Source organism: Entelurus aequoreus, linkage group LG01 (genome assembly GCF_033978785.1).
Source record: "Entelurus aequoreus isolate RoL-2023_Sb linkage group LG01, RoL_Eaeq_v1.1, whole genome shotgun sequence".
NCBI classification, from domain to species: domain Eukaryota; kingdom Metazoa; phylum Chordata; class Actinopteri; order Syngnathiformes; family Syngnathidae; genus Entelurus; species Entelurus aequoreus.
This window is the reverse complement of record NC_084731.1, coordinates 96,390,149-96,406,263: the sequence shown is the minus strand read 5'-3', so window position 1 is coordinate 96,406,263 and position 16,115 is coordinate 96,390,149. Positions and strand designations below refer to the sequence as shown.

General features: G+C 36.8%; 1 protein-coding gene across 10 annotated transcripts in view; it reads right to left on the bottom strand.

The window, feature by feature from the left end:
- The window catches only part of LOC133659912 (striated muscle preferentially expressed protein kinase-like), a 92,050-nt gene that overhangs the window by 52,359 nt on the left and 23,576 nt on the right, over positions 1–16,115 (bottom strand). For all 10 annotated transcript variants that reach the window (XM_062062837.1, XM_062062767.1, XM_062062846.1 and 7 more), the window contains 9 exons: positions 14,648–14,776; positions 14,383–14,565; positions 8,176–8,333; positions 8,025–8,113; positions 7,766–7,941; positions 5,033–5,216; positions 1,305–1,378; positions 1,064–1,222; positions 792–981 (listed from right to left, as the gene is read on the bottom strand). In XM_062062837.1, the coding sequence (XP_061918821.1) occupies positions 792–981; positions 1,064–1,222; positions 1,305–1,378; positions 5,033–5,216; positions 7,766–7,941; positions 8,025–8,113; positions 8,176–8,333; positions 14,383–14,565; positions 14,648–14,776 (1,342 nt within the window). The remainder of the gene's footprint in view (positions 1–791; positions 982–1,063; positions 1,223–1,304; positions 1,379–5,032; positions 5,217–7,765; positions 7,942–8,024; positions 8,114–8,175; positions 8,334–14,382; positions 14,566–14,647; positions 14,777–16,115) is intronic.

The window sequence follows — 16,115 nt, the reverse complement described above, 5'->3', positions numbered from 1 at the left end:
AATCAAGCTCCTGCCTATCTTGCCGATTGTATTGTACCATATGTCCCGACAAGAAATCTGCGTTCAAAGAACTCCGGCTTATTAGTGATTCCCAGAGCCCAAAAAAAGTCTGCGGGCTATAGAGCGTTTTCTATTCGGGCTCCAATACTATGGAATGCCCTCCCGGTAAAAGTTAGAGATGCTACCTCAGTAGAAGCATTTAAGTCTCATCTTAAAACTCATTTATATACTCTAGCCTTTAAATAGACTCCCTTTTTAGACCAGTTGATCTGCCGTTTCTTTTCTTTCCTTCTCTGCTTCCCTCTCCCTTATGGAGGGGGAGTTGCACAGGTCCGGTGGCCACGGATGAAGTGCTGGTTGTCCAGAGTCGGGACCTGTGCATCGGTTGGGGACATCTCTACGCTGCTGACCCGTCCCCGCTCGGGATGGTTCCTGCTGGCCCCACCATGGACTGGACTTTCGCTGATGTGTTGGACTTTCACAATATTATGTCAGACCCACTCGACATCCATTGCTTTCGGTCTCCCCTAGAGGGGCGGGGGGGTTACCCACATATGCGGTCCTCTCCAAGGTTTCTCATAGTCATTCACATTGACGTCCCACTGGGGTGAGTTTTCCTTGCCCGTATGTGGGCTCTGTACCGAGGATGTCGTTGTGGCTTGTACAGCCCTTTGAGACACTTGTGATTTAGGGCTATATAAATAAACATTGATTGATTAAAAAGTTAAAAATGGGTTTTAAGAAGGGTCAATGTAGAGTATTTTATCCTTTTTTGTGTGTTGACATCTTACATGTGAGAAGAGATGGCGGCCCTGTGCTCCTGCATGTAAAGCTCGGCGGTGCATTCAGACTTTCCGTGAACGTTCTGAGCCATGGCCGTGTAGAAGCCCTCCGTGTCACCGCTGACGTTGGCGATGACCAGCGAGTGGCGCCCTCCCTCGCTGAGAACATGCACGTTGTCACTCTCCTCCACCCTGGCGTCTGAGGGCATGTAAGGGGGGGGTAATCCAAGATATTCCTCTGAGGAACTTTAAACATGATTAAAGTCCGGAGAGCTCCCTACCAAAGTGCATCCAGGTGACTTGTGGTGCCGGTGACCCGCTCACCTTGCAGTCAAAACGGGCGGTGCGACCTGCGATGACCTCGAGGATGTCCAGCTTGCGAGTGAACAAGGGCTCTTTGGAGGGTGTGACCTTCAGGCTTGCACTGGAGGTCAACTCCTCTAAAAATGAAAAAAAAAAAAAAAATGCAGATTTTCTTAGAATTGCTTTGTTGAGACCAGGGTAAGTGGGTCTGTCGTTCACCTTTAGCCGTGCTCAACTTGCAGGTGTACGTCCCGCTGTCATCTTCGTGCACTGAATTGAGCAGCAGGCGGCACCTGAGTGACGAAACGGCGTCGAGCAGAAAGGACATCAAAGGCTGAGAGGACTATAAGCACACTGCAAAAAGTCAGTGTTCAAAAACAAGAAAAAACTAAACAAAAATTAGGGGTATTTTTACAGAGCCCCTAAAGCATGGGTATCAAACTCTGGCCCGCGGGCCAAATCTGGCCGGCCGTGTAATTTCATTTGGCCCTTGAGGCAATATCAAATTAACATTAGAGCTGGCCCGCCGGTATTAAACAGTGGCGGTGCCGCTGTTTCACCGCTAATACTCATATTTGCTAACACTCCCGATTTTCCCGGGAGACTCCCGAATTTCAGTGCCCCTCCCGAAAATCTCCCGGGGGCAACCATTCTCCCGAATTTCTCCCGACTTCCACCCGGACAACATAATTGCCTTTAGCGTCCTCTACAACCTGTCGTAACGTCCGCTTTCCCTCCATACAAACAGCATGCCGGCCCAGTCACATACTATATGCGGCTCTTGCACACACAAGTTAATGCAAGGCAACTTGATCAACAGCCATACAGGTCACACTGAGGGTGTACGTATAAACAACTTTAACACTGTTACAAATATGCGCCACACTGTGAACCCACACCAAACAAGAATGACAAAACACATTTCGGGAGAACATCCGCACCGTAACACAACATAAACACAACAGAACAAATACCCAGAACCCCCTGCAGCACTAACTCTTCCGGGATGCTACAATATACACCCCACGCTACCACCAAACCCCGCCCCCGCCCACCAAGTTAATGTTGATATTTGCCTCAGAAGGCTGCAAATAGAAAAGAGGCATTACATTTTTTATTAACATTTTATTTAATATACCATTGATGTTTTTTCCTTTGTTTTTTGAAAGTTGATTTTGCACTATTAAGTTATATAAGCGTTGCTTGTTCCATATTCAGTGTTAAAGCAAATCAGTGTAGCAAACTGAGCAATAATTAACGTTTTATTCATGCACTTTCTCTTGCTACTTCAACGCTTGAATGTTTGATTCATTCATTATTGTTATTTTATTTTCAATTTTATTATTAGCCTGTGGAAAAAGTTTATTTTGATATTTACCTCAGAAGGCTGCAAATAGAAAAGAGGCATTACATTTTTATTAAAATTGTATTTGATATGCCATTGATATTTTTTTATTATTATTATTATTTGAAACTCGATTTTGCATGTTGTTCAATATTCAATGCAAAACTTGTTCGGGTCCCTATTAAAAGGTTCATTTGTTCAACCTTGGCCGCGGCTTTGTTCAGTTTTACATTTTGGCCCCCTCTGTATTTGAGTTTGACACCCCTGCCCTAAAGGGACATGGGGGAAATTTTTGTTTTTACAATTGTATTTATTTATTTTTTATTTTTTTAGACATGTATCTCGTGCGCACGAGAAACTTTTTATAAATTATGATGCCGAGCGCATATCATTATGTCAAGATAATGGCACTAGCATTTACTTAGTTTAAGAATATTTTCCAACATATTGAGCAAAAAAGTTTTGGTTTTTTTTTCTACCAAGAAAAGTGCACTTGTTATTAGTGAGAATATACTTATTTTAAGGTATTTTTTGGGTTCGTTGAGGTTAGCTAATTTGACTTGTTTTGGAAAGTCTTGACAAGCCGAATTTTGTTGTTCTATTGGCAGATAATGTTGCTTAGTTCAAATAAAATATATGGAGCCCCTAAAGCAGCGTTTCTCAAAGTGTGGGGCGCGCCCCACTGGTGGGGAATAGAGACATGACAGGTGGGGCGCGAGGAACGGGAGGAAATTTCACTTTAAATTTTAAAAAAAAATTATATTCTTAGATTTTTTTTTTTTTTACTATGCTTTCATTTTCTATACACACTGTAAATCACTTTGTGATTCTGTCTGTGAAATCCGCTATATAAATAAATGTAAATTACTTATTTTTCCTGTAGGCTTTACATTTCTAGGTAGGAGCGAAAGTTTGACAGACATAACAACAGTAACTAATGGGGGCGGGGCTAAGCGGAACAAACTTTTGCGCGGATGGGTTGCTACCCATCCGCGCTAATCATCCACTCATCGGGCAGAGAGCTGTGTCCATTCTTCTCCCCTTTGCCACATCTTATCTGTGTGAGATAGGCTTTTCAGCTGTTGCTTCACTCAAAACGATGTACAGGTCTCAGCTGAACATTGAGCATGACTTAAGAGTGGCAGTGTCAAGCCTGTAACCCCCATTTGAAAAGATGTGCAGTGCAAAACAGGCTCATTGCAGCTAATAATGCTGGAGTACTGTAAAAGTCATGTTCACTTGCCCTGTCTTGCCAAATGCATAGCTCCTCCTTTTTCTTTTTGCAAAGATTGCAAAGTGGCACTTTTATTTGATTTATTATTGAACTTGATGCAAGTTATTTGATTTATTATTGAACTTGATGCAAGTTATAACACTTTTATTTGATTTATTATTGAACTTGATGCAAGTTATAACACTTTTTTTGATTTATTATTGAACTTGATGCAAGTTATAACACTTTTGTTTTATTTATTATTGAACTTGATGCAAGTTATAACACTTTTATTTGATTTATTATTGAACTTGATGCAAGTTATAACACTTTTTTTGATTTATTATTGAACTTGATGCAAGTTATAACACTTTTATTTGATTTATTATTGAACTTGATGCAAGTTATAACACTTTTTTTGATTTATTATTGAACTTGATGCAAGTTATAACACTTTTGTTTTATTTATTATTGAACTTGATGCAAGTTATTTGATTTATTATTGAACTTGATGCAAGTTATAACACTTTTATTTGATTTATTATTGAACTTGATGCAAGTTATAACACTTTTTTTGATTTATTATTGAACTTGATGCAAGTTATAACACTTTTGTTTTATTTATTATTGAACTTGATGCAAGTTATAACACTTTTATTTGATTTATTATTGAACTTGATGCAAGTTATAACACTTTTTTGATTTATTATTGACCTTGATGTAAGTTATAACACTTTTGTTTTATTTATTATTGAACTTGATGCAAGTTATTTGATTTATTATTGAACTTGATGCAAGTTATAACACTTTTATTTGATTTATTATTGAACTTGATGCAAGTTATAACACTTTTTTTGATTTATTATTGAACTTGATGCAAGTTATTTGATTTATTATTGAACTTGATGCAAGTTATAGCACTTTTTTTGATTTATTATTGAACTTGATGCAAGTTATAACACTTTTGTTTCATTTATTATTGAACTTGATGCAAGTTATTTTATTTATTATTGAACTATCATCTGTTTTAATTATTAGACACATATGTGTCAAAGTCATGATTTTTTTTTTCATGCTTGAAATAAGAAATGATGACTTTAAAAAAGTAGTTTTCTACTTGTGAGTGTTGATGACACAGCTTTGCAACAGTTGATATTCTAGTTTCAAGCATGTTTTACTCAATATAGCTCATCAAATCTCAGCAACAAGCTGTAATATCTTACTGAGATCATTTAGGAGCAAAACACTTAAAACAAGTAAAACACTCTAACATAAAATCTGCTTAGTGAGAAGAATTATCTTATCAGACAGAAAATAAGCAAATATCACCCTTATTTGAGATATTTCATCGTACTTAGATTGCAGTTTTTGCAGTGCAGACGAACTTACCGCCGGCCGTCAAAGTGCATCTTGCAGTTGAGCAATGCCGGCTGGATCAGCTTCCCGTTGGACAACCAATCCACATCCATGTCCGGGGGCCCTGCAACGTGGCATTCAAACATGGCCGACTCACCGCCCCTTACTGTCACGTCTTTGATATCCTGCTTAATTTTCAAGTTGGTCTGTGCTGCACCTGATGAATGGGCAGAGCAAACAAACTCTCAGTAATACAGTCGTGGTTAAAAGTGTACATACACTTGTAAAGAACATCATGTCATGGCTGTCTTGAGTTTACAATCATTTCTACAACTCTTATTTTTATGTGATAGAGTGATTGGAGCACATACTTGTTGGTCACACCACATTCATGAAGTTTGGTTCTTTTATGAATTTATTATGGGTCTACTGAAAATGGGTCCAAAGTATACATACAGCAATGTTAATATTTGCTTACATGTCCCTTGGCAAGTTTACCTGCAATAAGGCACTTTTGGTAGCCATCCACAAGCTTCTGCTGGAATGTTTGACCACTCCTCTTGACAAAATTGGTGCAGTTCAGCTAAATGTGTTGGTTTTTCTGACATGGACTTGTTTCTTCAGCATTGTCCACACGTTTAAGTCAGGACTTTGGGAAGGCCATTCTAGATCCACCCAGAGTCGGGACCCGGAGTGGACCGCTCGGTTGGGGACATCTCTGCGCTACTGACCTGTCTCTGCTTGGGATGGTCTCCTGCTGGCCCCACTATGGACTGGACTCTCACTATTATGTTAGATCCACTATGGACTGGACTCTCACTATTATGTTAGATCCACTATGGACTGGACTCTCACTATTATGTTAGATCCACTATGGACTGGACTCTCACTATTATGTTAGATCCACTATGGACTGGACTCTCACTATTATGTTAGATCCACTATGGACTGGACTCTCACTATTATGTTAGATCCACTATGGACTGGACTCTAACAATATTATGTTAGATCCACTATGGACTGGACTTTCACAATATTATGCTAGATCCACTATGGACTGGACTCTCACTATTATGTTAGATCCACTATGGACTGGACTCTCACTATTATGTTAGATCCACTATGGACTGGACTCTCAATATTATGTTAGATCCACTATAAACTGGACTCTCACACTATTATGCTAGATCCACTATGGACTGGACTCTCACACTATTATGCTAGATCCACTATAAACTGGACTCTCACACTATTATGTTAGATCCACTATAAACTGGACTCTCACACTATTATGCTAGATCCACTATGGACTGGACTCTCACACTATTATGCTAGATCCACTATAGACTGGACTCTCACACTATTATGTTAGATCCACTATGGACTGGACTCTCACACTATTATGTTAGATCCACTATGGACTGGACTCTCACAATATTATGCTAGATCCCCTATAGACTGGACTCTCACACTGTTATGCTAGATCCACTACGGACTGGACTCTCACACTATTATGTTAGATCCACTATGGACTGGACTCTCACACTATTATGCTAGATCCACTATAGACTGGACTCTCACACTATTGTGCTAGATCCACTATGGACTGGACTCTCACACTATTATGCTAGATCCACTATAGACTGGACTCTCACACTATTATGCTAGATCCACTATGGACTGGACTCTCACACTATTATGCTAGATCCACTATGGACTGGACTCTCACACTATTATGTTAGATCCACTATAAACTGGACTCTCACACTATTATGTTAGATCCACTATGGACTGGACTCTTACACTATTATGTTAGATCCACTATAAACTGGACTCTCACACTATTATGTTAGGTCCACTATAGACTGGACTCTTAGACTATTATGCTAGATCCACTATGGACTGGACTCTCATACTATTATGCTAGATCCACTATAGACTGGACTCTTACACTATTATGCTAGATCCACTATGGACTGGACTCTCACACTATTATGCTAGATCCACTATAAACTGGACTCTCACACTATTATGCTAGATCCACTATAAACTGGACTCTCACACTATTATGTTAGATCCACTACATTGAATTGAGCTGTTCATGAATGTTTTGTGTGACCAACAAGTATGTGCTCCAATCACTCTATCACAAAAAAATAAGAGTTGTAGAAATGATTGGAAACTCAAGACAGCCATGACATGATGTTCTTTACAAATGTCAGAAACATTGTATGTAAATTATCCAATAACTTTCCGTTCCCTGAGTTCCCAATGAACAGACAAGAGGCTGTCTTTGTTCCACCAAGTCAAAGGCTTGGAAAATTCCGCCGTGTACGATGGCATGAGACGGGAGGGGTTTATCTATTGTCATCGGGAGGGGTTATCTATTGTCATCGAAGACCTGCCTAAGCTGAATCCAGGACTAACCCAAGCCCGAGGCATCTTCGTCTTTTGTTTTCAATGTGACCAAAAACAAGAGCCGTTTACATATCCCCCAATCCTTTGGAAGCAGATGTTGTTGTGTAAACACGGAGTAAACGTAAACCTTTTTCGTCAGAGCGTGTTGAAAAGACTGTCCAGAGAGTACAGTCGCCGCGTCTCTCCTCAATATTGAGTCCAAATTGAATCCTGTCTCTGTTTGATTCTTTGCTTCTTTTCTTGTTTAATAAATGTCATCGGTGTTTGAACCTGACAACAAGTGTATGTGAACTTTTGACCACGACTGTAGGTCACGAGTACGAGAAAGGAGATTTTTGGATCGCTCACCTTTGACCTCCACTCTGCACTCTTCCTGTTTTATTCCGCTCTGGTTGACAACCTTGCAAATGTAGAGCCCCGCATCCGACCTCTTTGCTGAGATGATTTTCATCTCGCTGGAACCGGAGTCCGTCTCCTGCACGGAGAAGCGTCCTGCCGTCTTCACCGGAGCGTTGTCCTTCAGCCTGTGTCGGCAAAACATGATGTGGTCTGATAATGAAACCGAGGGTCATGTCTGGTCATTGTGTTTAAAAATAACTTATCTTACCAGTGAAGTGTAGGTTTGGGCTGCCCTGTGACTTTGACTGAGATGACAACATCCTGGCCCTCCATCACTGTTTGGTCACACGGCCCCACCTGTGTGAGACATCATTTAGCGTATTTGCTGTATGTTCCTTTCAGCTCAGCAATTCTCCCACCTGGAAATAGGGAGGCTCCTTGAAGTTGACACTTTTGGTCAGAGCAGGAGCGTCTTGATTGTGTTCCATCACCTCCTCCTTCAGGTTCATGTACTCATTATCGGATAGGTGGGTGGGGCTTCCGGCTTCCGGGGACCTGACTGACCTCTTGCATGGCTCTGGAGGAATATGAGATGTCATGTTTGAAACTGGTTTTAATTTCAAACATGCTGTTTTTTTCGAGTCACTTATTGGGTTCATGAAAATGCCACACTTTAATTATTCATCTTCAAACATGGCAGAACCAGTAGGTCCTGTCAGCTTTGATTACATTCCTTTACCAATTTAGTTGTGTGCAGCATGCACACTATATACTGCAAAAACTGAAATCTAAGTAAGATGAAATATCTCAAATAAGGGTGATATTTGCTTATTTTCTGTCTGATAAGATCATTCTTCTCACTAAGCAGATTTTATGTTAGAGTGTTTTACTTGTTTTAAGTGTTTTGGTCCTAAATGATCTCAGTAAGATATTACAGCTTGTTGCTGAGATTTGATGACCTATATTGAGTAAAACGTGCTTGAAACTAGAATATCAACTGTTGCAAAGCTGTGTCATCAACACTCACAAGTATACAACTACTTTTTTAAAGTAATCATTTTTTATTTCAAGCATGAAAAAAAAAATCATTAATTTGACACAAATGTGTCTCATACTTAAAACATGTTTTAATGTTTAATGTCCCCATTTATTTTCAATGAAACAATAGAAAATAGGTACTCATACAGTAGTACAGTTGGCACAGTACAGTAAACTGACAGTTAATATTTAAACATTTAACATTTCAAACAATTTTGAGCAGAAATAGTTCATGCACATTCAGATAAATTCTTCCAAATTACAATTAAAAAAATGTGGGCCGGGCTGTATATATGCGCACTAATTGACTGAAAGAGCACGCACTTGGCGCGATGATGTCATGTTATCCATGGAAAAATGCATTTTTAGACAATATGATCTGCCTGAGCGGCTAGGAGACCCCGAGAGTAACAAGCGCTTGCCTTGTTGCCTTTCCATTAAGAACAATAAATGAGTTTTTAGTATAAGTTTGCTGGTTTCAAGAAATGTAATGCCGAGCGCATATCATTATGTCAAGATAATGGCACTAGCATTTACTTCATTTAAGAATATTTTTCAACATATTGAGCAAAAAGGTCTATTTTTTTTTTCTATCAAGAAAAGTGCACTTATTTTAAGGCAGTGGTTCTTAACCTTAACCTTATATATATATTTTCTACCGATTGTCCCCTTCGGGGTAGCGGGGGGTGCTGGAGCCTATGTCAGCTACAATTGGGCGGTAGGCGGGGAACACCCTGGACAAGTATATATAAATATATATGTATATATATATATATATATATATATATATATATATATATATATATATATATATATATATATATATATATATATATATATATATATATATATATATATATATATATATATATAGTCAAGGTTTGCCTGGGAAACCCGCGAAACAGGCTTGTAGGGATGAAATAGCCTCTGTATTTTTTCCTGACCTAAATAATATATATATATATATATATATATATATATATATATATATATATATATATATATATATATATATATATATATATATATATATATATATATATATATATATATATATATATATATATATATATATATATATATATATATATATATATATATATATATATATATATATATATATATATATATATATATATATAAATATATATATATATATATATATATATATATATATAAATATATATATATATATATATATATATATATATATATATATATATATATATATATATATATATATATATATATATATATATATATATATATATATATATATATATATATATATATATATATATATATATATATATATATATATATATATATATAGGATTGTTGTGATGTGGAGACAGGGTGGCATTTAATAAACTGTGCTTCTTCCTACTCCTTTTGTCGAAATGAAAGCTGGTAATCTTAGTTTGTGCACACATGTAATCAGGATTGCATGTCCGGAGTAAAATAGAATAAAGTGAACTGAACAGATGTTGTTCTATTGTCATTTTTGTATTCACATTTTTGTCGCATTTGAGCGTTTTTTTTTTTGTTCTTTTGCACTGTTAATGTTTTTCTTAAAAACCGTGCGTAACATACTTACGTTTTGCATCGTGGCACTCAGTTATAAAAACATGTTTTATTCAATAGCATATTGTTCCTGTGCTATCATAGTCATAAAGGGGTACATTTACCAATTGATTCAATGGGTTATGACATTAAATTCATAATATCGGGCGATACTAGCCCTGTATTCACTTGGGATCGTCCTGATAGCAACATTCCCAGTATGGCCCACCCCTATTTACACAGAGTATATCAGATATTGCCTATTAAATTAGATTTCAGTCACATATTAATCTGATTTTGCGTGCATTTAACAGCAAATCCAACTTAACAAAACATATATTTTCCCAACTGGAAGAAACAGTAAAACTACGGTAATGCTACAGAAATCTAACAGTACAAAAATCAAGGTAGGTCACGGTATCATTGATCATAAAATAGAAAGAACAATAAAGATCTAACTGAAATGCAGCAACCTACCAAGAGTCAGCTTTCTGAGCTGCGTCTGCAGGGGATGAATACTCCTTGGGGTATTTAAGTAAACCTGCCAACTCGTGTAAAGCTGCTGCTGCACACATCCAAGCCTGCTGTTGCCAGTACATAAAGCCTCCAACGTTCCCGACATTGTGACGCCCACGCTGCTGCTGTCTATTGTGCAATTTATATTGATCTTCCAAAACAATAAAACATTAGAAACAAAGCTATTGGGGCCATGCTTCCTGCAGATGATGTTAGCCTACGCTGCCTGGAGAACATCCAGTGCGATAAAAGGCTCAAACAGGGACACAAGGCAGAGTGCATTTACCCCCAAGAAGAAGAGGGCGGCTAAAAATACACTGACAAGGTGGACTCGGTGCCCTAATATGGCAACGCAGGCTCAAGCTGATGGCGACACTGAATTGCATTTGTGTATAAAAGCGGGGCTGTCCGTCATGCATGAGCAGAGTGGACACGCAATCTAAACACATTTGCTTTACGAGATTGAATATCTCTCCTACGTCCGCATCCTGAAAGCCAGACGTGACACGTGCTTTCGTTTGAACGAGCGAATCTGCCTTTCGAACTGGTTTTGAAGGATGAAATGGGTTGCCATGGTAACCGCCACTGCAATGAGGGGATGCTGATGTCCCGCAAGGCCTGTTACTATAATCAGACAAAAGGACGGACCACTAAGTCCAATGTACCAATTTGCATAAATTCAACCATACCCCGCTTTTTATGCACAACGTCGCATTTTGTCAAATCACTTTAAGTAACGCTCCGAAATGAACGGCAGCCGCGCAACGTGTCGAATGAAACGCGTCGCTGATCCCGAAGTTGACATTGAAGGAGTGGCAGATGTGTGAAAACAACTCTTATTCGCCAACAAGAAGCACAGTGAGAGTAAAATAACTCAGGTAAAATTTTAGTTGGTGTAATTTAAAATAATCAATTATTTTCAATGCCAGCAGTTGGAACAGATTGGAAGTACAGTAACTGCTGTTTGAGAGATCTAATCAGGGGTCCCCAAACTTTTTGATTTGGGGGCCGCATTGGGTTAAAAAAAAAGTTTTTTATTTTTTTATTTTTTTATTTTTTTATTTTTATTTATTTGATTTTTTTTTGGATTTTGGATTTTTATTTTTTATTTTTGTCCTGTCCAGCTTCTCAGGCAAATCATATAGTTGATGTGGATGCCCATATTGGCTGTGCCAAAAAAAAATAAAAATAAAAAAATAAAATAAGAAAAAGGTATACATATATATATATATATATATATATATATATATATATATATATATATATATATATATATATATATATATATATATATATATATATATATATATATATATATATATATATATATATATATATAGTCAAGGTTTCTGTGGTTTATCCGTTATACAGTGCTCACTACCAGGGTACAGCGAAAAAAACGTGAGGTCAGGAAAAAACACAGAGGCTATTTCATCCCTACAAGCCTGTTTCGCAGGTTTCCCTGCTCTTCAGGGGATTTTTTATCAAATTTATTTTTATTTATTTGATTTTTTTTTGGATTTTGGATTTTTATTTTTTATTTTTGTCCTGTCCAGCTTCTCAGGCAAATCATATAGTTGATGTGGATGCCCATATTGGCTGTGCCAAAAAAAAATAAAAATAAAAAAATAAAATAAGAAAAAGGTATACATATATATATATATATATATATATATATATATATATATATATATATATATATATATATATATATATATATATATATATATATATATATATATATATATATATATATATATATATATATATATATATATATATATATATATATATATATATATAGTCAAGGTTTCTGTGGTTTATCCGTTATACAGTGCTCACTACCAGGGTACAGCGAAAAAAACGTGAGGTCAGGAAAAAACACAGAGGCTATTTCATCCCTACAAGCCTGTTTCGCAGGTTTCCCTGCTCTTCAGGGGATTTTTTATCAAATCCTTGCGCACTAATTGACTGAAAGAGCTAACTTGCTGTGCGAGTGCGATGATATCACATTATCGATGGTAAATTTGCATTTTTAGACAATATGATTTCCCTTTGCGGCTAAGAGACCCCGAGAGTAACAAGCGGTAGAAAATGGATTAGAAAGGACACATTTTAAAAATAATTATAAAAAATAAAAAAAATAAAAAATAAAATATTTTATTTATTTATTTATTTTATTTTTTAAATTAAAAAAATAAAAATAAATAAATAAATATATATAAATATATATTTATTATTTTATTGTATTTATTTATTTATTTTTATTTATTTATTTATTTTATTTTTTAAATAAAAAAATAAAAAAATAAAATAAAAATAACAAATAAAATATACATATATATTTTTTTTTATTTTTTATTTATTTTATTTAAAAAAAAAATATTAATTAATAAAAAATAAGTATATATATATACATATATATTTATTATTTTATTTTAATTATTTATTTATTTTTTATTTATTTTATTTTTTAAATAAAAAAAATAAAAAAATAAAAATACAATATGCACATATATATATATATATATATATATATATATATATATATATATATATATATATATATATATATATATATATATATATATATATATATATATATATATATATATATATATATATATATATATATATATATATATATATATATATATATATATATATATATATATATATTTATTTATTTATTTTTAATTTGGGACTTCCCGCGGGCTGGATTTTGGACGCTGGCGGAACGTATCCGGCCCGCAGGCCGTAGTTTGGAGACTTTGGTTTAGATAAACACAGATTATGTAACCAGAATACATTATCTTGAAATTATCCTTAAGAGGGACCTGCCTATACACAGTATAGTGCCGCACAAAAGTGAATAAACCTTTAAAAGGGTCGTATTATGCAAAATCAACTTTTATTACCTGTATGTACCTATTGTTGTGTATTTGGGGTGCCCATGTAAATTTGCATCCATGCTAACTGAATTCATGATCAACAATATGTAGAAAGGTTAGAGTGTGCGCCCTGAGATCGGTAGGTCGTGAGTTCAAACCCCGGCCGAGTCATACCAAAGACTATAAAAATGGGACCCATTACCTCTCAGCATTAAGGGTTGGAATTGGGGGTTAAATCACCAAAAATGATGCTGCCCACTGCTCCCCTCACCTCCCAGGGGGCGATCAAGGGTGATGGGTCAAATGCAGAGAATAATTCCGCCACACCTAGTGTGTGCGTGTGACAATCATTGGTACTTTAAAATATGTGCCATTTGATCAAAATGATGAAAGTGTTCGTGTTGTAAGGTTTGGTATGGACTATCTACAAATCACTGCATCATTGCCAACCTAACCTAACTTTATTGTTTCAATTATCTGACTTTAATGTGCATTTTGGAATACTGTGAGGATTTGAAGGTGAGTTTCATTCATCTTGTCAAACACCGTCTTAACGGCCAGTGTCAAGACCACAACAATCCTGAAACTAATGTCTCAGCCAGTCATTTCCGTCCTCACCTGACAGGATGTGGAGAGTCGCCTTACAGGAAGCTTTGCCTGCTGCGTTGACAGCTGTCACATAATACCATCCCGCATCACTGGACCCACTACACCTGATCACCAGACTATGCTTGTGGCCCTCGGCCTTGACCACGCGGAGGGAATCGTTTCGGATATCCTCGCTGTTCTTTGTCCACCTCACTGAGGAAGAGAGCATGAAATATTCCTCAAGAGATTTCCTGACCTGCGCTTATTTGCATTCAAGTGCAGTCCTGGGCTGTACCTGTAGGGGGTGGTTTGCCACGGATTGTGCATGTCAGCGTGACCTTGGAGCTGCAGGGTGCAATGGTGTCTTTAAGTGGCGTCTTAAATCTTGGTGGCTCAGCTCCCTCGTCACCGTCAGGTGATATGCCTGGGATACAAAAGGAAAAGACTTCTTTAATATTCTGTCTATTTTTTCTTGTCTTGAATTTAGATGATGTTCACATTAATGTTCCCTCTAATTGTTCATGTGTGTGAGCAAACACAAAAACTCCCTGAGCATTCAGTGGTGCACATGTGAGCAGCACACCTGTCTCAAACCAATCTTTTATAATAACACTCAAATGAGAGGAGTCATTTTCATGAGATTATTTAGTAATATTAGTGATTTGGCCCACTTGTAATGAAAATAAAAGAAATCTTGTTTTTCATAAGCTATGGATTAGTGTTGTACAATATGTCTGGGTGGGGGTCCTGCTTTGGAAATCATTTGTAGCCCTTTCAGAGATCACATTTAGTTCCCCTTAAACATCCTCATGTTGCACAATGAAATGTAAGCATAGGATGAAGTGTGCATTCCTGTAACTTTCTCTAGTAACAGCATTTCCATAATTAATATCAATAAATTAACATTAATAATAAATGACAGTAGAATAAGCACACGTATGACTGAGGAGTCATAGTGTAACTTTGTGTGGGGTTTGAGTTGTCCGACTTTTTGTGTGGCCATAAACGCACCAGCGGTTTAGTGGTATGCGTGTTGGTGACAGATGACAAGTTGGTTTTGGCCTGGTTTGTACGGCAGAAAATGACTAGTTTTTCGAGATAGAAGTTTTTTACTCATGTTTTTGGTGTGGTTATGGCCCAATATAAACAGTTTTGCTCAATAAAGTGATCAATATAATTCCTGTCCTCGAAGCATCTCGATAGACGTTACAATAATTGAACGGTGTTGGCGAACACCGTTAGGGCCGCTTGTTGTCGCTGTCACTCAGAGTTGCATTGCAAAATTACACATAATAAATGTGTTTATTTTGTTTAGAATTCAGATGGGATTTGATTTGGTGCGCGGCATATATTTGCTGTGCGCAGAGGACGCTTGAGCAGTGCGCAATTGCGCAGGCGCGCACCTCAGAGGGAACGTTGGTCCACATGCACACTGGCATTGCTGATGTTGATGTTACATGAAGCTGTCACACCGCGGTCATGTGAATTTCATGTCTTAGTTTGAAAAGTAACTCTCCTCTCGTTTCAGTTCACTTGCCCTTCCTTAAGTGTCATCAGTCTCAAGTCATCCCTGATCCCTGATTGTTTCCACCTGTTCCCCATTACCCCCATGTGTCTTATAAGCCCACGCCTCCCTTTGTTCTGTGCCAGAATGTCTCGTTGGCTCGTGCATCTCCAGCTTCATGCCCAAGCCTTGTCTCGTCTCGCTTTTGAGTATTGAGGGAACCAGATTTTTTACATTAATCCATATTTAAGTGTTACTT